Genomic DNA, 20,973 nt, shown 5'->3' with positions numbered 1-20,973 from the left:
CAAGAGAGAACACTTTTCCTGGAGTCAGTTACCCAAATCACCTCCTTCAAGACACTTTTTCCTCTTTGAGGAACAGATGAGTTTTCCCTTCACTGGTTAAAATGCAGCTAGGATGCCGCACAGGATTTCCACAGGCAGAAGGGGAGGGGGGGGTTCCTGTTGTTTTCTGCCCCTGCCGCAGACAAACCGCCCCCCCTTGCTGATCCTGAGGGTCCCCTGCCCTTTAGGGACACCATTTTGGGGCCCTATTTTGGGGGCTGCAGTAGGAAGAGGTAATTTAGAAAAGCAATCTCTCTGGACAGAAACTTCTTCTGGTCAGCAGACATTTCTGGTGGACCCAACCCAGCATCTTGAAAGGGACCATTTCGGTAAGCAAAATTCTGGGCTGGGAAAGAGATAAGTATTCCCTGTCCCCTGTGTAAACTTCAGGTTGCAGCTCACCACCACTACTTTGAGTTGTTTTTTTTTAAAGCCCAAATGAAAAACATTCATGCAATTGAGCACCTTGCATAGGTTGACTCACCCACAAAGAGAGGAGTCAACATTTCCCCGGAGGCTGGGGGTTTAGATTCCTCAAGCAGGTATCCAGGATCCACAGTACTGTTAATCCTCCCGTTACCCCCAGTATCAGATCTCCAGTATCAGACTGCTGTCCCTTCTTGCTAGGAACCTGGGTGTTCAGTAAGGCTGCCTCACTATTTGAGTCAGGTGGGCAGCTGTGTTGGTCTGAAGCAAAAGACACAGTTTGAGTCCAGTGGCAGCTTTAAGGCCAACAGAATGTAATGCTGGGTATAAGCTTTCATGTGCAGGCACACTTCCACACAAAAGCTTATACCCAGCATTAAATTTTGTTGATCTTGAAGGTGCCACTGGACTCAGACTTCACTATTTGAGTGGTCAGCTGAATGCAGATCTTTGCTGTTTCAGTTTCTGAGGCTCTCAGAAATCTGTTCTAAGAATTGCCCCGTCTTTTGCCCTCTCCCTTGGCTAGCTGGAATCAAGGTACCTGCTACCTTCAGCAGTCCTTGCACTACAAGTTAGTCATAGTCTCAGCCTTGTGTGGTGAAGTGGTTAAGAGTGGCAAGTTCTAATCTAGAGAACAGAGTGCCTTAACCATAAGAAATCTGGCATTTGTCCCTCAGCAAAGAGATGGGCAGTGGAGCAGTGGGTAAGCAGGCCCATGAGGGTGACCTGCGTGTGAGAAACAGGCTCTTACCTTCGACAGCCTGCCTGCAACAGCAGTAGCACGCTCAGCTTTTCCCTTTGCTTGCTGGGCCAGTCGCTGATTGTTCTGGGATTTCTCTTGTAAGGCGGCCACTTCCTGTGCCAGATCTCCTAGGCGGCTCTCCAGCTGCGATCCCTTGTTGACCACGGCCTCAAGTTTGTGCTCAGCCTTCACAGAAAAGGCACAGTCAAGCTATGATCCCTGAGAAAGGCCTCCTCAGGCATCACTTGCCTGTCACTTTCCATCTCAGGTAGCATCAGGAGTGCAGGAAAAAAACCAGGTATGTTTCCACACTCAAGGTTTACGTAGTGAAGAAACCCAGTCCATTGGGGAATGTATGGGGAGAGACGGTCCCTAAGGTAGACAGGTCCTTGGCCATATAGGGCTTTAAAGGTAATAACCAGCACCTTGTAGTGAATCCGGAACGCTATTGGCAGCCAATGCAGCCTCCGCAGCCCCGGCTGTACATGATCCCGAATAGAGACACTCAGTAACAGCCTGTATTTTGTTTGAAATTATGATTGTGGATGTTTGAACTGAATCCGCTTGCGGAGAGGGCAAGATAAGAAAGAAAGAAAGAAAGAAAGAAAGAAAGAAAGAAAGAAAGAAAGAAAGAAAGAAAGAAAGAAAGAAAGAAAGAAAGAAAGAAAGAAAGAAAGAAAGAAAGAAAGAAAGAAAGAAAGAAAGAAAGAAAGAAAGAAAGAAAGAAAGAAAGAAAGAAAGAAAGAAAGAAAGAAAGAAAGAAAGAAAGAAAGAAAGAAAGAAATTAACTGAAGCCTGCAAAACTTATACCCTGAAACTCTTGCTGGTCTCTAAGGTGCTATGGGACTCAAATCCAACTATTGCTTAGAATTGTTACTTTTTAAGGATGCTCCCAGACAGGGCTTTTTATGTAGAAAAAGCTCAGCAAGAACTCATTTGCATATTATCCCACACCCCCTGATATCGCCATTGTTTCACACAGGGCTTTTTTTGTACGAAAAGCCCAGCAGGAGCTTGTTTGCATATTAGATCACACCCTCTGACATCAAGCGTTCCTGTGCATTCCTGCTCAAAAAAGGCTCTGCTCCCGCAGTTCTGCACAGAATATCTGCTATACAAATACTTTATCATTTGCTATAGTGAACTGAAATTTGTCTTCCCCCCCACCCCCTAACACGGCAGACTTTTGCAACCTGCATTACAAGAACAAACTTGCTGTACTTCAAGGCTGAAATATTATGATAAATTTAAACATTTTTACTAAGGCTGCAATTACATTAGTCAACTGAAAATATTTTTAATTGATTATGAAAGTGCTCCAGATTAATCAGGTAGCAAATTGTTTGTAATTAATGATCTCCAAATGCAAGTACTTAAATCCATGGGTGGGAGGTCCTTTATTAGCAGAAGGATTCCTTCTCCATTCTCACACAGGAGGGAAGGGCTATTCTAAGAAGGGCCCTGCTGTGACACATCCAGCCATGACCTGGTTCCCCCGCCCTTACAACTGTTATTTTATTTGTATGCAAATATATGCAGATGGTAATAGATGACTGTATCAACCCATACAAATGAATAAGATTTCTGTAGACCAGTGCCAGCTCTGATTTTTATGCACCCTGCTCGCAAGTTCTGAAGGCTGACTTTTGCAAAATACGTATCATTGCAACAAGAGAGCAGAGATGCTCTTGCAAGCTCTGCTCTCCAGGTCTGAACTAACAATTCAGGTCCAGCAAAGCCACTTTGGCTTCCAAACAGGGCTTTTTTTGTACTAGGAACACCTTTGCATATAAGGCCACACACCCCTGATGTAGCCAATCCTCATAGATGGTTGGCTACATTGGGAGGTGTAGCCTAATATGCAAAGGAGTTCCTGCTACAAAAAAAGCCCTGCTTCTAATACTGATAACAGAGTTTTGGAGTAGGGTTGGCCAGGTCCATCCTGTCCACTGGTGGGAGATAGAGGGTAGGGTTGCCAAATCTAGGTTGGGAAACTCCTGGGGGTGGAGCCTGGGAAGGATAGGGACCTCAGTGGGACAAAGTCCACCCTCCCAAGCAGCCATTTTCTCCAGGTGAACTGATCTCTGGAGACTACAGATGAGCTGTGACGCTGGGAATCCCCAAGGCTTACCAAGAGGCTGGCATACCTAGACTGGAGCCAGTCTTTCTGCAAATGGAGTGTGTTCGTAGAAGGGACCTTTGCTGCTTTTCCCTTCTGGCTCTCAAAAAGCAAATTCTGAGAGCGAGGAGATCCTCAGGAACAGCGTGAAATGAGTTGTGGGTACATGCAGCGAGGAGGAGGAATCTCCAGAAATTGCTACTTCCTGCTTTTGAGCAAGCTGAACAAGCTCCACAAATGGAGCAAAAACCAGTGCAAGATGGGGGGGGGGGGCTTGTCCTGCTTTTCGTGCTGCATCTCTCTGTGCCACAGTCCATGTTGTTCCTATAAGTATGAAGGGGGGCATGAAGGGGGTGCTATGCTGGGGGAACAAGAAAGGTCCCCAAATCAGCTCTGTTCATTTGTTCCATTTACAAAAAGGCTTGGATGCAACCTGGTATATTTAGAAAACCTCAAGTGAAGCCATTAATGCTTTGTAGTATTTCAGTGGAAACTGGTTAGGCAAGACGCAAGATAGTCTGCAAGGGTAGAACTGGAGAGTGGTAGATCATCTCTACTGTGATTAATTTGATTCTCAAAGAAGCAAAGATAGTGCATCTGGTATAGGGATGAACAGTGACAGTCCATGGCCAGAACACACTCTAAGGCTACCCACTGAAAGAGCACAACAAAGCATGACAGGGGAACCCCCTCCTAGATCCCTTGCTGGCTTCACACTGGTTCCTCTTCACCTTACCTGTGCCACTTTCCTCTCCACATTTCGAATCACTTCCCTGGTGCTGTTCATTGCTCGCTCGGCTGCCCTCACTTTGTTCCTTGCATCGTTCAGTGCCGTACGCGTATTTGTGATTGTGGCCTGTATGCCCTGTGCATGCTCCCTGGGTAAAAAAAGAGCAAACAAAACAGAAGATGTAGCATGTTCAAGGCTAACAAAAGTTACTTTTTCATAAGTGTCTGCAGCCAAAGCCCACGTCTTCAGGTGTAATTAAACAGGGAGACAGAGGCCTGTGACAAGTGTGCAAAACTTGTGAATGCAATGTCACCTATTTCAACTGAGGGGAAGCCTAGCAAACCCTCATGAATCATTGAATGATGGCTTCCAACATGGAGTGCATTGAGTTCTCTCATCCTAACAATAAAAAAAACCAAGCTTCTAGCCTTCATGATGGAGGAGGAGGAAGAAGAGGAGGAAGAGGAAGAACAGCACCAGACACCCTGTGAAGTAGATGGGGTTGAGAGAGCTCTCACAGAAGCTGCCCTTTCAAGGACAACTCTGCAAGAGCTATGGCTGACCTAAGAAGCATGCCATCTGTGGGTCGGTGATTCAGGCAGGGTTTCCACCAGCTGCAAGAGTTCTTCAGCTGCAAAAACTGGTTTTCCCCTGCAACTATTCCTATAGTTTTCATAAAACCTATTTCTATGAGCTTTCCATTTCCCAGTCTACTGTCTTAGCCCCTGGCCCTTGGGCTAAATGGCAGATTCTTATTACTATGAATCGAAGGAATCAATTTCTCTCTTAGTGCTACTGTGACACTAGTTCTGATTTAGCACTAGTAGCTTGAAACACCATAAACGCAATGGAGAAAGGGACTCTTTTCAGTGCAATAGAAAAGCCTGTTTGTGTGGACAGGGTTCTGACTCAGACTAATTGCAGTGCAGGGGCCCACCGTAAGCTGGGTGAAGGTCACCCACTCCATGCTGGATGGCGTGCAACAGATGAGATGGCACTCTGAAGGTGAGTAACTGGTGTTTCCACATTTAAACAGAACCCCAAGCAGACCAAACCCCAAATAAATTAACAAGGGGATACCTACGGAAACAATTAGCCTGTTTCTCAATGAACTGAACCTGGAGTTCTCTTTAATGGATTGGGTCCACTGCGAGGGACTGCAGATCTTCTCAGCTCCCTTCCTGTAGCAGTCCTTTTCAACCTCAGGAATTTTTATTCCCAGACTATTTGGAGTCATGGCAATGCAGGTCAATTGACTGCAGCGGGAGGAGGAATGGAGTGAAATTACTCCTTCCTCTTTTGTCAGAAGAAGGAGCATGACTCAGGGAGCACTTTCACCCCCTTTCCTCTTCCACTGCAGTTCCCCCACCACCAACCCATAGGGCTATTACTCCACACGGGTTCCACAACCCCAGAAATAAGCTTTCCAAGGGCTGGAAAAGACTGCTGGTGGGAATGGAAAGCTGGGAAGATCTGCAAGCATCAGTGCTTTCCACTGGAAAAAGGAAAGGAAAGGTCCCCTGTGCAAGCACCAGTCGTTTCTGACTCTGGGGTGACGTTGCTTTCACAGACTTTTTACGGGGTGGTTTGCCATTGCTTTCCCCAGTCATCTACACTTTCCCCCCAGCAAGCTGGGTACTCATTTTTCTGACCTCGGAAGGATGAGTCAACCTCGAGCCGGCTACCTGAAAACCCAGCTTCTGCCAGGGATCGAACTCAGGTCGTGAGCAGAGCTTAGGACTGCAGTATTGCAGCTTTAACTCTCTGCGCCACGGGGATCTTTTTCCACTGGGTCCAGCCCAATATTACTGTATCAGGACTTGGATGAATTATAGCAGTGTAACGTGTCCTGCTGAAATTTTGTTAGCATAGACCATTTTTTTACAAAAACAAATGTGTCCTTTTTCCTCTGAGAGAGACTCACTTGGCCTGTTCTGCTTTTGCTAGCAAATCCCTGGCGTGTGTCAGATCTTCAATGGTGCAGTTCAAGATAACATCCACTCCGTCTAGCTGGCTGATGGTGTTTCGGATCTCCTGAAGCAGGCTGCCAATCTCATCAGGGCTGATGGGCAGGGAGATGTTCAGGACCTGCTGGGCCACAAGCTCAATGCTTTCTGGATCAGCACCTTCCTCTGGGAAGACAAGAACACCACATTGCTGTTGAGCATAGCCAGGGCTTTTTTTGAGCAGGAATGCAGTTCTGGCTGGCTTTGTGTCAGGGGGTGTGGCCTAATATTCAAATGAGTTCCTGCTGAGTTTTCCCCACAAAAAGCTGTGTGAAACAATGGTGACACCAGGGGGTGTGACCTAATATGCAAATAAGTTCCGGCTGGGCTTTTTCTACAAAAAAAGCCCTGGGCACAGCTCTTTACTCCACGCCTACCTTTTGCTATGATCCAGTCCATTTGCTGCCAAAAACAAAACATCGACACTGCAAATCATTCTACCCCCAATTCTGCTACTGCAGCATCCACTCCCCTGTGACTCCCCCATGTATAGAACTTAAATGTTATCAGGATAGCTTTGAATTCACCCAGCCCTCCCTGTGTCACAGCATCTTTCTGTTCAAAGCAAATGACGCCCTGTTACCTGCTAAGAAATCCTTTATCCTCTGGATGAATTCCCTCAGCCTAGCTGTCGAGTTCTCCATGTGGCTCCGAGCCACCTGAGCACGGTCCAGAGTTTCCTGGGCACGGTTCCTGGTATCTCGTGCCAAGTTCTGGATTTCTTGCACCTAGAAGTGAGGCCACTGTTTAGTGCTCCTGGCTGGCATGAAATCTGAGACTTGGGGCAGGGTGGCAAAGGGGGGGGGTCACCACATGTAACTTGGAAAAGTTCTTATGAACTGCACTGTCCTTATGTAAAAGCTCATGTTGAAAGAAACACTGTAATTCTTCAAGGTGCCAGTGGACTGTTATTTTATTTTGCTATGGCAGGCTAACATGGCTACCCCTTTACAACTGAGATGGTGGAAGTCAAGCAGGAGAAATTCTTTTTACCAAAGTTGGTTCTCTCCTGCGTTTGGACCCCAACTGACTAACATAGGTATATGTAGCATAGGTAAACTAGGAAATAACGCTTATGGACTTGCTTGCAAGGCTGTTTTAGTCCCAAACTCTTTCACCAACAGGGTCTAAGTACAGATAACTGCAGTCATACGTATTTGCCCACTATTGCCTTGGGTCCTTTATCTGGTAGACTGCAACATGGGGCAGAGATGTACTTTTGGCTTGCTGTTCTAGAAGCAGCCATATACATCAATAGCATTATATATAAGAATACCAATTTCAATACAACTCCTTTATTAAGTTAGGCAGATCATGAGAGGGAGGGCTTGCACCAGTGCTTAGTTCTCATGGCCCTTTGGGGTCAGGGAAACATCAATTGCCCCTTTGGGGTCAGGAAGCAATTTTCTCCAAGCCAGTTTGGCCAGGGATCCTGGAGTGTTTTGTGGGGGTTTTTGCCATCTTCTGGGCATGGAGCAGGGGTCACTGGGGTTGTGCGGGGGGGAGGTATTTGTGAATTTCTTGCATTGTACAGGGGGTTGAACTAGATGACCCCAGAGATCCCTTCCAGCATGATATTATATAACTAGGCAGTCCTCCAATACAAACCTCTGATGTGATGCAGTACCTTGCTAGCAATGGTGCCAAGTTGCCTGGTGGTGGCCTCCAGCTGGCGGGAGATGTTCTGGGCTGTGTCAAGGGCTTTCACAGACACAGGCAGTGTTCCAGTGCAGCCAGGGCCTCCACAGTACCGCTGGCCCGAGCTGTCCTTGCAGTTGGCCCCTCCACAGGGGGCTTGCTCACAGTCCTCTTCTCCAGAACCACCACATATCTGGAGCAAGACAGCAGTCCAAGATCAGTCCTGGGAGACAGGCCTCTGGTGAGACCCAAGTCTACTGTGTAAGCAGACAGAATAGGAAAAAGAAGGGCTGGCACTTGGGTCAGGAGGCAGGGAATGATGCCCACCACATTTGTGCCCAATTATCTTCCCCAGTTCCCTTGCCCTCTCTTCGCCCATCCCTGCCACAGAACCTACCTTCCGGTTGACCTTGCGGAGGTGGAGGCTGCTGACCTTTCTCTTAAGGTCACGAAGTGATTTTCGGTGAGCTGCTGCACTCCTTCGAAAGGTGTCTCCCCTACGCTTTAGCAGCTCAAGGGTGGACTCATGGGTGCGTTTGGCTTGGCCCACAGGGCTCTGCGGCCCTTGAACTGAGGCCTCTGCTTGCTGCTGTGCCTGCTCTGACATCCGGAAGTACCCCACGATGCTATGGAAAGACTCTGCCAAGCACAGGGAAACCAAGCAAGTTGCAGGGAGAGGAAGAAGAGGCCCTGCCTGTAGCTTGTGTGGATGCTCCTCTGGCACAGACAGTGTCCCAGTGTCCCTCATCTTTCTTACCATTAAAGTTGGCACCTGCTATGCTCCCCAGCTGGTTGCGGAGGCGGCTGACAGTGCGGTTCAGCGTGCCTAGCTCACGGTTCAGCGCATTCAGGCGGCTCCTCTGTCCTGCAGCGTCCTGCTCAATACCATCCAGATGTGAATCAGTGGTCTGCAGCTGCTGCCATAGCTCATCCATGTCAGCTCTGGTGAGAGATCAGAGCATAGAAGCCTAGAAACCTGTCCCACTCCACCAGGAAGCTCACCAGACAAGTCACTGTCTCTCAGACCTCATTAGCCACACAGGGTTGTTGTGAAGACAAAGGACCCTGGGTTCCTGAGAGGAAAGGTGGGATGCAGCTGTGAAAGAATAACTCAGTGCAGCTGAGTTATTCTACCACCTTTCAAAGGGGTGCAAATATATATTCCATAGGAAAAAACATTCACATAGCACAAAAAGAAAAACGCACACAAAGAATCAAAACATAAAAGCAATAAAAATGGTGTTTGAGTCCAATATAAAAGCAAATGTTGTTAACTTTCAATTCCATGCAAGCCCTTTAGCTTACTGGGAAAATTCCTAGGAGGTGGGTGCTCTGGAGAACCACTGAGGGCTAGGAGCAAGCTAAGCCAATTGTCTTGGGTGGGGCTGGCAGCATTTTGGGGTTGTGCTTAGGCCACAGCAATGATGATGATATGCACACACCTGTTTCCATCATTGCCATGACTCGAGTCTAACAGCCAAGAAACCCCTGCCAGAACCCCAGGTTCAGCTTGTTCCAGGGCTGGTTTAAAATTCAACCCCAATTCCATGGTTTGGTTTTGTTAATGCTAGGGATGCCAACCTCCAGGTGATGGCTGGAGATCTCCTGGGATTACAGCTGCTCTCCAGGTGACAGAGAGCAGTTCCCCTGAAGAAAATGGCTGCTTTTTAGTTCCGTTTATTGCTATTAGTCATTGACCAGAACACTTTAGTCATTTAAAACAATATTAAAAGTACCTTATAAAAATCCCACCAAGAATTTGCTTGTTAACATTTGATAATGGTTATGACCATAAGGGAGAATAAATAAGATTACCATTTATCCTTTAAGTCATTAAAAAGTCACTTTAAAATTAGTTAAGAGATTACAGTTTGGCCTATTTGCCTCACTTTTTGCATTCCATATAAACCTGAGAACAGAACCTAGCCACCTGTCTTGTTGTTTAGTGGTTCCTATCTGACAGCAGATAATCTAATTTAATTTGATTTGATCTGCCAGGGAACCTTTCCAGCAGTGGACTGATAATTTCCCTGATGGCTGCTTTGGCAGGTGGACTCTGTGGTATTATACTCTCTTGAAGTCCATCCCCTTTCCAAACCCTGCCCTCCCCAGGGTCCGCTCCACAATCTCCATGTATTTCCCTACCCGAAGCTGGCAGTCCTAGTTAGCATTGCAAAATTGTACAGATAATGCCCAAGTTTCAACACATCTGGTTGTGTTCTCGGACTCTGATGTGCCAACTTCTTCCTTTCGGCTTTCTTCCATATTTTACCTGACAGGTAATTGTAAATTGAAAGGCAGGCAGGCTCACGCTTCTCTAATTAGCAGCCAAATTAAATCCAGCAGCACACAATATGCTTATAATATATTCAAGATCAAAATTCTCTGCCTTCAAAATCTCTGAGAAGAATGGTAAGAGGATTCACGGCAGCTTATAACCAGTAATGTGTCCATTACAAGCTGAATAATCTGCCAATAAGTCTGAAATTTAGGACACAGAAAATTGACTCTCAGATAGGTACATCAGCAATAGCTTATGTGATTTATTTCCATTAAAACTTTTATATCCTACACTGCCAACTCAACTTCTTGAAGTGGCTTAATAACTTTAAAAAAACCCTATAAAAATATTTTCCAGCAGCATAAAATTTTAACTTGAAGCCAAATAAACCAAAACAATAAAAGTAACAGCAAAAATTATGAGCGCAGAAGGAGAGAGGAAAGGGATAGATGGGAAATGTAACGCATACATTTATTTATTTACTTCATTTGTACCCTGTCTTCCTCCCAGGGCTTTTTTGGTAGAAAAAGCCCAGCAAGAGCTCATTTGCATATTAAGCCACACTCCCTGATGTCACAATTGTTTCACACCGTAGTTTTCTACATAAAAGCCCAGTAAGAACTCATTTGCATATTAGGCCACACCCTGACCCCAAGCCAGCCGGAACTGTGTTCCTGTACGTTCCTGCTCAAAAAAAGTCCTGCTTCCTCCCTAATGGAGACATTATTCATTTTATCTTCACAACAACCCTGGGAGGCCGAGCGCGTATGACTGGCCCAAGGATTAAATCCCACCATCTCCCTACCTGAGCTGCGCCAGGAGAGTGCTGAGGTGGTGCAGCAGGGAGGTGCTTGGACTGCTCCTGTCCCCAAGAAGCTGCTGCACTTGATCCAGGCTTCTCTCTAAGTTGCGCATACGGCTGCTGCTGGCCTCAGGAATGGGGCCCCCTTCCTTCAGGGCTTGGACTGTTTCCTGCAGTCGCTGCAGCTGTGCCCTCAGCTGCTTCAGCACCTCGTCCCACTGACCAAAGCAAGGGTGGCAGGCAGAGCACCGGGGAAAGTTCTGCCGGAAGCCCCTCTGGCACTGGTCACAGCGCTGCCCCGTGAAGCCAGCCCGGCACAGGCAGTGTCCGCTGAATCGGTCACACTGCAGGGTTTCAGATCCTGTTGGACTGCACTCACACGCTGCAGGGGGCAAAGACAGAGGTCAGACCAAGGCAAAATTTTATGTGAGATATGTTCAGCTGGCTTAGAGGTGGGGCAGAGCTAGCATCTTTCGAGAGTTGACCTGTCTGTGGTTGACTGTTTGCTGTGGAGAAGTGAAGAATGTGCGTGCAACAGATAAACTGAGGCACTGCCTGAGGCAGGGAGATCTAAGAGGTGTCAACCAGTATTCCCTCTAAGCTGAGTTAGCGTGAGCTAGCTCACAGCTTTTTAGCTTCCAGCTCACACATTTTTGTCTTAGCTCAGGAAGGATGACTCCAGAGCATACTGATTTATGCAGTAGCTCACAACTTTAATGCCAGTAGCTAACAAAGTAGAATTTTTGCTCACAAGGCTCTGCAGTTTAGAGGGAACATTGGTGTCAACCTATGTATAACAACGCAAGTCTGGTCAAAGGGGGGAACTGCAGGAGGTTGAGCCTGATCAGTAAGTAAATACCCTTAGCCCAGTAAGTCACAGCTGGTCGGGTTTTACTCTTGGAATATTTTAAAGGTTTTCAGTATCTAGATTTCTTGTGGGTCTGGAAAACTATGAGACAAAACAAGTATATGAGATTTTACAAAAGGAGGCAATGCCATTGAAATGTCATGTAAAGTATGTGCCTGGATCTTCAGAATCCAAGACCGTTTGGTCCTATTCAGAATTTTTCCTTTTACACATAACTACAACTTGGCATCAATTCTACCCTCGGACAAGGGCTGTACAGTCCAAGTTCATTGGGATTTTGACACTTCTTTTGTATAAATAATTTTTCCAAACACCTTTGATTGGCTTCTTTGCATCAACATAGGCACATGACATGTACCTCTTCGAAAAGGACCATACAGTGATGTGCTAGGGCATAACAGTTGTTCTGGGTGGGGCAAGCACAATCAACGCTCTGCTTCTTGACCTCCACCAAGTCATGCCCAAGAAATAATCATTTTTTAAACAGGCTAACAGATCTTTCTCTGCTCCAGCCAGATCGCAGAGACAGCTGAGCAGCCTGCCTTGTTCAGTTGCACTAGAACAACTTGTATTTATTTGTATAAGCAAGAATGTTGTTGAATCTTAATCCCTTACCCCTTATCCATTTGGTTAATTATACTGTAGCTATGCCGTGTGTATTATCTTACCTTAATACCTTGCAGTGCAATACTCCCTTATCTTTATATATAATGTACAATGTTAAGTAAACACACTTAACTCAGATAAATCTAAACTACTATTCTATATCTTATTATAACAATAGAATAAATACTATCTCATTGTTACAAAATATAAAGCAGAAAATTTGTTGTTGATCAATTGTAAATTTCTTCTTTATGAATTAAGTAGTACCAATATATGCAACAAAGCTAAAAGCACTAATATAACAATCTATCTAGAGTAACACTGCAATATGATTTCCTGTTAGTGAAGAAAACCAAAGAAATCAGTAAACAAAACCTAAAGGCAGTCTGCCTTGTTCTAGGCAAATTATTTTATTTGTTGATGAAGCCTCTCTTCCAATTGGACCAAGGTAAAAGTTTCTGAGGAACCACTAGCTTCCAAACAATTTTTTTTACAATTGGTTTTTAACAGTGGAGCAACATATGGGAAAGCACAGCAGTTAGGGATAAAAGCCTGGGAAGGTGGAGGGCCATTTGCAAGAGAACAATCTCCAGCCCTTCTCTAATTTAGCAGGGATGTGGCCTTTGGGCCTGTCCTGAGACAATAGCGATGTGCATGGGAGATGTTTGCTTGTGCGGTGTGCTTATACTCACCCAGACACTCCCGTTCTGGATAACCCCAGTGATTATCTTGGCAGTGGGAGCACACACGCCCTCCGAAACCTGGGCGACAATGGCACTGTCCTGTGAACTGAGTGGAGTGAAAAGTGAGACTCGGAATAGGGACAATGGCTGGGCTGACACGCCAGTCTCAAGTCTGCTAACTTGTCTGGGGGTACATGGCAAGACATCCGGCACTACCCAAACCCCTCCCTCCTCTTTACCTGACCCTTTTGGGTGGTTGGTCACTTACCAAGTTGCAGTCTGACCGTAATGAATGGACGGGGTCACAGTTGCAAGGCTGGCACCCCAGCTCGCTTCCGAAACCCCAGAAGTTGGAGGCACATTTGTCACAGTTCTTGTCGACTACATTGGGACGGCAGGGGCAGCTGCCCGTCGTTCGGTCACAGTAGCAGATACCCTCAGAGCAGTGTGAGAGCAGGGTTCCCTGCTCGTTACAGGTACAGCCTGGGGGGAAAAGCAAGGAACTGGATAGGGCTAGGAAGCAAAGGGCAGCCTCCTGCCTATCTGACAGCATTTCTTGTTTGACTGGGGGGATACCCCAAGACCAGTGTTCTCTCTAAGCTGAGTTAGTGTAAGCTAGCTCACAGATTTTTGGCCTCCAGCTCACACATTGTTGTCTTTGTTCAGGAAGAATGACCCCAGAACACAATAATTTATGCAGGAGCTCACAACTTTAATGCCAGTAGCTCACAAAGTAGAATTTTTGCTCACAAGACTCTGCCCAAGACCCCTCCTCAAGTAACAACCAGCCCTGCTGTACTCTTCTGTAGGAATCCTCCGAGGATCCTGTCCTGATGCTGCAGAATACTGGTGACTTAAATGATGGGAAGCAAGCAAAGGGCCTTGTGGGAACAATCCCAAGCCGGTCTACTCAGAAATAAGTCCCCTTTTATTCAGGGGTGTTTTCTTCCAGGAAAGTGTTCCATAGGATTGCAGCCTAAATCAGCTAAACATACAAACTGAAGGGCCAAGTGGGACTCCTGAACAAACTTTTGTTGAGGTTTCCTGTCTGATGTCCTAAAGATAACTCATTCATATCAGACTAATGTTGCTGAGCTTTACTATCCAGCCGTTACTTGTTATGCCTGAAGGCAACATACATATATATTTTAAAATACTCGGAAATACATAAATGGTTTGCCAGGCATCAGTGGCAATAGAGACTGGCCATCAGGATTCATGCCTATTTCACAACCACCTCCCTTCTTGTACATGGTTTGACTGAATAACCCAAAAGAGCTATCTGCTAAGATCAACCCAAAATAACCTCTCTCCCATCCACTGCTCTCTCCCCCTTTTCCGCTCCCAAATGTAGTTGTTACAGTCCCCACACCTACTTTTTCTGACTCCTTAAAAGGAGTGCAAATATTTTTTGGGTGTCAGTTCAAAATTCCTCTTTTTGCTTGGGCTTCTCTTTAGAAGACGAGATCATGTACTTCATGATGTGTTGTCATGCAATTATGCTACAATGCCATAACCCTTCTAATTCTCAAAGTGTTTTTGTTCAGTTTCAGTACATGCCATTTAAACCGAAACCAAATAAAGAAAATATTTTTTAAAAAAATCATTTTCCATAGCAGAGCCTAGCAACTGGTGAAGTAAGAAGGAAGAGGGTAAAACTGCTCATGCACAGAGTTAATTCCCTGCAGCACAGTACATAAAGGAAATTGATGTAAGCTGCTCTGTTTTCCCATTGAGGAGAAATGTGGGGTATGGATGAAGTTAAATAAATAAATCACTATGGACTTATTTTATAACTACAAGTTATCTCCCCATTTTGGAAGTTTGGGGCACACTACCCAGGACACAGAATAGGACTTCCAGGTCTATTTAAACCATAGCAAATTTCTAGCTCACTTTTGCAAAACGGAGACCTGACTACAAATGATGCTGGAGTTCTGTGTCTGGAAATGCAGACGGATAGTCTGGACCTAAAAATGTCCATGGAGGCAGGACAGGTAGTGCTAGAGAAGGGAGAAGGGCTGGTTAACTGGCTCACCAAGTGACACCGGGGTAGTCACACTCTCTTACCTACCCAACAAGGATGTTGTTGTGACAATAACATCAAGGAGAGGAGACTGATGTTGAAAGCCAATTTGGGTCTGCATTGGGGAGAAAAGGGGGGCATGAGCCCTTTAATGCCTTTGGATTGAATATGCAGCTTGCAGAAGGTACTTAAAGGGTCAAGCCCTTTAAACATCTTTTACCTCCTCTATTGGAAACAATGAAGATGGGTGCACCTTATTTGGGGGTCCAATTCTATGGGCCCCCAAATAAGGTGCCCCCATCCTCCATCATTTCCAGAGGAGGGTAAAAGACGTTTTAAGGGTTTGACCCTTTAAGCATCTTCTGCAAGTTGCATATTCACTCCAAAGGCATTTAAAGGGCTCATGCCCCTCTTTTCTCCCCAAGTTTTTTTTTTTGGGGGGGGGGGTAATCTTTTTCAAACTATGGAGTTCTTCTGAGGAGAGGCAACAGCAGCTATACTGCAAATTTGGTGCCTCTATCTCAGAAAGAAGCCCCTCCAGATCCCTAGATGGATTCCACATTATACCCTATTGGGAGCATTGGCCATAATAATGGTCCTCATAGGCTATAACGGAGCCAGAAAAACCTTAGGATTCCCAAAACTCCTGAATCTGAATACCATACTGGTATTGGAATTGAAAAATATCAGGAAATGCATCAGAATTAAAAAAAATCTGATTTTTTTTAATTTTGTATGTGTGCATCCCTACTTACTACACTCTCACATCAAGAGATCATTCCTTAGGTACTAAGCTCTTCTTCCTCAGTCCCCCCTCCAGCCCTTATGCAGTGGACCTACAATCACAGCTACCCCTCCAGTTCCAGCTTGTGGCCTCAGATCTAATCTCTCCTCTCACTCTCCCAGCACAAGTCCCTCGGTCTAGGCCCAGGTGGTCCACTCACGTCGGCAGTTTCGCTGAAAAGCATTGCCATAGTAACCAGGTTGGCATTCGGCACAGTGGGGTCCCCCAGTGTGGTAGAGACAGCGCAGGCACTGGCCAGTGTGCGGGTCACAGGCCTCAGGGTCACTGGTGTCAATGTTGTTGTTGCACTGACAGGGGCGGCAGGCTCCGCTCTCCTGCTCGGGCGCTCCAAAATATCCAGGTGAGCAGTGGTCACAACGGGGTCCTGCCAGAGACATGGGATTATCAGCAATATGCACAAGAGGAGGTCAAGTTGCTGCTTCATTTTCTTTCCCCCCTCCCCACTTATCACACCTTCAGGGTAGCTGGAACTCTGTTCAACTATCCTGCCCAATGCTTATCAGACACACGAAAGCCACCTTGCCCCAAGTCAGACCAGCAGTCTGTCAAGATCCGGATTTCAGGGTCTTAGGTAAATATCTTTCCCATCACCTGATCCTCTCAACTGGAGATGCTAGGGACTGAACCCAGGACCTTCTGCCTGCTGAGCAGATGCTCTACCACCAGTGTTCTCTCTAAGTTGAGTTAGTGTGAGCTAGCTCACAGATTTTTAGCCTCCGGCTCATACATTTTTGTCTCAGCTCAGGAATGATAGCCCCAGAAGAAACTAATTTATGCAGTAGACAAATCAGTCACTAACAACTTTAATGCCAGTAGCTCACAAAGTAGAATTTTTGCTCACAATACTCCACAGCCTAGAGGAAATATTGTCTACCACTGAGCCATGTAGTCCTGCTACTTTTTTGTTCGTTTGTGCTAATGTCAGTGATGTGTAGGTTATAGTGTGAGCACATCACTCCCAAAAAGAGAACTTAAAATGACTAGCCTGAGTACGAGAGACTGCAGGCTTTGCCTTAGCACATGTCAGTTGCAGCTCCTGTTTTTTTCCAATAGTCCACATGAAATTGCCTTATACTGAATCCACCTCTAATCCCTCTAGGTTAGTATTATCTTCTCTAACTGGCAGCAGTACTCCATGTTTTCAGACAGAGAAAAGTCTTTCCTAGCACCTCCTACCTGAGATATTTAACCAGAGATGTAAAGAACAGAACATAGGAGTTTTCTGTGTGTGCTACACCACCGAGCTACCGCCCCTCCTTGTGTCGTCCCTTTTAGCCTTAGAAAGAATTGCATTATTCCAGCAACAATATATTTCATTTTGCTGGAGACACGTCCTGTCCCCAAAAGAGAGGCACTGTGTGGATCCTTTGAGACAAGGGAGCCACAAAAACATATTTGTTGTTCTATAAAGAGATTGTTGGGAAAAGGACTTACAGTAAGCTTTCCTGCTGTTTCAGAATAACACGACTTCTCTGCTGGAATTTTGAATCAAAGGCACAGGAATAGCTGTACGCTAGAGCTTCAGCTTAACCAGGTAAAGTGGCATATAAAGGGTATAACTCAATAGTTGATAGCAAATAATAACTGGATGCATGTGCGCCAGGGAAGAACAGGGCCATGCGGACTGCAGAGTTTGATGATGATGATATTGGATTTATATCCCACCCTCCACTCCGAATTTCAGAGTCTCAGAGCGGCTCACAATCTCCTTTATCTTCCTCCCCCACAACAGACACCCTGTGAGGTGGGTGGGGCTGAGAGGACTCTCACAGCAGCTGCCCTTTCAAGGACAACCTCTGCCAGAGCTGTGGCTGACCCAGGTATTTCCAAACTCAGAGCTGGCAACCCTAAGCTAGCCTGCACAAGATGACATCCCTAAGAGCCAAAATGGACACAACAAAGATCAGGGATCTTTGACACCCTGTAAAAGATAAACCTATTCACATGTGCTTCTGTGAGAAGTTGCATCAGGGCTACAAGGGAAGTAAGAAGGATTTAAACATCCACATTTAGCTTGGTTTAATAACTAAAACTGCCCTTTTCTGCTCGGTTCAATATTTAAAACTGCACTTTTATTAGCATTTAGAAGAAGATGAAGATTTTGGATTTATATCCTGCCCTGAACTCTGAATCTCAGAGCGGCTCACAATCTCCTTTACCTTCCTGAGTTTTTAAAGGACTATTTTGTTTTAAAACGTTGACAACAGTACAAGGGGTGGGGGAGTCCGACGTCAATTAGCAAAGTCAGACATGGGATAAAGGTGTAAATCTCCTCTACTCTTCTGTAATAGGCCCCAATCATATGGCAGCCTACAAAGGACATGATAAATCTTTTGGTTTTTTGTCACCTCCCTAGAACTGCAAATGACATGTGACGTCAAGGCCACCAGGTGCATGGCATTTGCCTTGGGGGAGCTGCCTGAGTTGTGCAGGTGAGCTCTAGAGGAAGTGTGGCAGGCATCTGAGATGGCCAGGGAGATGTGACTGAAAGATGGGAAGTGGCTTGTCATGGGATGAAAGTCCAGAGAATGGAGAATTGTCTAACTCTGGTCATTTTAAGACCCCACCACAGGATCACTGCCCTTTTCCCCTGCAGCACACTTACCTGTATAGCCTGGAGCACACAGGCAAACTATCTGGTTGGTCTCCCTATCAGTATGACAAGAGATGCCATGGTAATGCCGAGAGCCTGGATACCCGGGACATGGGCAGGGCCGACATTGTTGCCCTGAACCCAAGACTGGGTCTCCGTAGTAGCCATCCAAACACCTACAAGGAGGGCAAAAGGAAAGGAAAGTGAGTATGAGAGCAGCCTCTTTCTGGTCACTCTTCAGAGCTGGTTTGGCCCACAGTGCAGACCTCACTGGGATTTAGGCACCCTTTGCGATTTCACTGGTAAGTGCCTCACAGTAATTCCCTGCCTAACCCTTCCTCCTCTCTTGCTAATCAGAGAATCACAGAGTTGGAAGGTACCTTCAGGGTCATCTAGTCCAACCCTCAGCATAATGCAGAAAATTCACAGATACCTCCCCCTGCCCAGTAACCCCTGTTCTATGCCCAAAAGATGGCAAAAAACCTCCAGAATCCCTGGCCAATCACCATCAGTACAAATTCCCTGTCTCCTTCCAATCTCCAGGCCCCGTCTTTTGCTGGAAGACACATAAAAGAGGGCCTACATTTTGCAACTGCAGGTTATGCATAATTACATGGTTGCTTTTCTCAACTTGGTATCCACATATGTTTTAGGTGGTAAGCAGACAACTAGCAGGGGAATGAAGGAGCTGCATCACCATTTCCTTTTCAGCTCATTGTAAACTCAAAATCCTCCCCGTGCCCAGGAACTTGCCGATCTGTAGGGGAAAAGATACAAGATCCCTGTACTTTTTCACCCTAGGGTGAAAAACAATTTGGGGTGGGGCACAATTTTAAGCAGACCAGCAGCAATAAGGAAAAGGGTTTAGCATCCCTTTCCTCTTGCCATTCCTCTGCTTAAGTCAGAATGCTTTCCATCTAAAAGAGAAGTCAGGAAGGCTCATCATGGAAAGTCATGCAACACAGCCTAAACCAGGAAATGACTCCCTCCACATGGCTGCAAAGCCAACATACCCACCTCTCACAGTGACGTCCGGCTGTATAATCGCGGCACTGGTGGCAGGCGCCAGTGTGCGAGTCGCATTCCTCCGAGTGGCCATTGCAGTGACAAGGCCGGCAGCTTGGGAATCCCCAGTGGCCTGGTGGGCACTGGTCACACTGCCTTCCCACAGTCCCATGCTGGCACCGGCACTGCCCACTGACTGGGTCACAGATCCTGGAGATGGAGCCTTCAGGGGAACAGGCACAGGCTGTGGAGATACAGAGATAACCCTGTGTCCATTCTGTGCCATTTCAGACTGCAGTAGGGCTGCCAGTCTCCAGATGGCAACTGGTGATCTCCTGGGATCAGGGGTGGAATTCTAGCAGGAGCTCTTTTGCATATTAAGGCCACACATCTCGATGTAGTCAATCCTTCAAGAGCTTGCAAGGCTCTTTTTTGAAAGCTCTTGGAGGGCTGGCTACATCAGGGGGTGTGGCCTAATATGCAAATGAGCTCCTGCTAGAATTCCACCCCTGCCTGGGATTACAACTGATCTTCAGGTGACAGAGATCAGTTCATCTGAAGAAAATGACCATTTTGGAAGGTGGACTGTATGTGGCATTACACCCCACTGATGTCCCTCCCCTTCCCAAACCTCATTCTCCTCAGACACCCCCCCCCCCAAATCTTCAGGTATTTCCCAATCTGGATCTGGCAACCATAGGTAAGCGGGGGGGCTCACATGATAGGATGCTCTCTGTATATAGAAAAGTAGCATGTCAGAGAGAAGTCTAAAACAGGTCCATAATGTTTCTTTGCTAATTGAATTATTTCTTGTATGAAGGAATATTCAGTCTTGTGTGGCCCTGCCCGCTGTCCAAAGTCATACAATTTGGACACAATTTTTTCAACTCAAGCGCTTATGAGAGCTAAACCTGTATTTAACACAGCTGAGACAGACAAACATGAACACGGAGGTGGACAGTCACATACCAGCCCTCTCTTGGTTACTTACAACTGCAGCCATATGGCCCAAATCCATAGGTGCCTGGAGCACACTGATCACAGCGGCGACCCACCACGTTGGGTTTACACTGACACTGCCCCCCTAGTTTGTGGCAGACACTGCTGGTGGAGCCTTGCGGGTCACATTGGCAGGCTGGAAGAGATATCATTGCAGAGTGTTAGGGAAATAGCTGTGTGGTCAATACAAAACAACGGAAATCCCCACTCCCTAATTGGCATAAGATCAGAATGCAATCAGAACAGAATTTGGGACCTCTCCCTTCTTACTATTATATTAATCAGAAATACACAAGCAACAAGTACACAGATTTTAACCATTTTTATCCAGCATCATATGTTCATTGTCTATAGGGGCAGAATCTGGGACTCTCATCTCCAAGGTGGAATTCTAGCAGCAGCTTCTTTGCATATTAGGCCATACACCCCTGGTGTAGCCAATCCTCCAAGAGCTTACAAAGAAGGGCCTTGTAAGTTCTTGGAGGATTGGCTACATTGGGGGTGCGTGGCCTAATATGCAAAGGAGCTCCTGCTAGAATTCCACCCCTGTTCATCTCACACTGGGGTGGGAGGAAACAAACAGATGCATCTCCCAGCACCCTGAG

The 20,973-nt window shown here is 46.2% G+C and overlaps 1 protein-coding gene across 2 annotated transcripts in view; it reads right to left on the bottom strand.

The window, feature by feature from the left end:
• Positions 1-20,973, bottom strand: part of LOC132572404 (laminin subunit beta-1-like) — a 95,997-nt gene that overhangs the window by 11,156 nt on the left and 63,868 nt on the right. For both annotated transcript variants that reach the window (XM_060239364.1, XM_060239363.1), the window contains exons 20-33: positions 20,361-20,504; positions 19,382-19,613; positions 18,377-18,540; positions 15,911-16,135; positions 13,209-13,423; positions 12,950-13,046; positions 10,787-11,165; positions 8,458-8,642; positions 8,098-8,339; positions 7,690-7,893; positions 6,646-6,790; positions 5,981-6,188; positions 4,063-4,204; positions 1,217-1,393 (exon numbers count right to left, since the gene is read on the bottom strand). In XM_060239364.1, the coding sequence (XP_060095347.1) occupies positions 1,217-1,393; positions 4,063-4,204; positions 5,981-6,188; positions 6,646-6,790; positions 7,690-7,893; positions 8,098-8,339; positions 8,458-8,642; positions 10,787-11,165; positions 12,950-13,046; positions 13,209-13,423; positions 15,911-16,135; positions 18,377-18,540; positions 19,382-19,613; positions 20,361-20,504 (2,759 nt within the window). The remainder of the gene's footprint in view (positions 1-1,216; positions 1,394-4,062; positions 4,205-5,980; positions 6,189-6,645; positions 6,791-7,689; positions 7,894-8,097; positions 8,340-8,457; positions 8,643-10,786; positions 11,166-12,949; positions 13,047-13,208; positions 13,424-15,910; positions 16,136-18,376; positions 18,541-19,381; positions 19,614-20,360; positions 20,505-20,973) is intronic.

Source organism: Heteronotia binoei, chromosome 5 (genome assembly GCF_032191835.1).
Source record: "Heteronotia binoei isolate CCM8104 ecotype False Entrance Well chromosome 5, APGP_CSIRO_Hbin_v1, whole genome shotgun sequence".
NCBI lineage: Eukaryota > Metazoa > Chordata > Lepidosauria > Squamata > Gekkonidae > Heteronotia > Heteronotia binoei.
The sequence above is the reverse complement of the archived record's forward strand: the minus strand, read 5'-3'. Positions and strand labels throughout refer to the sequence as shown.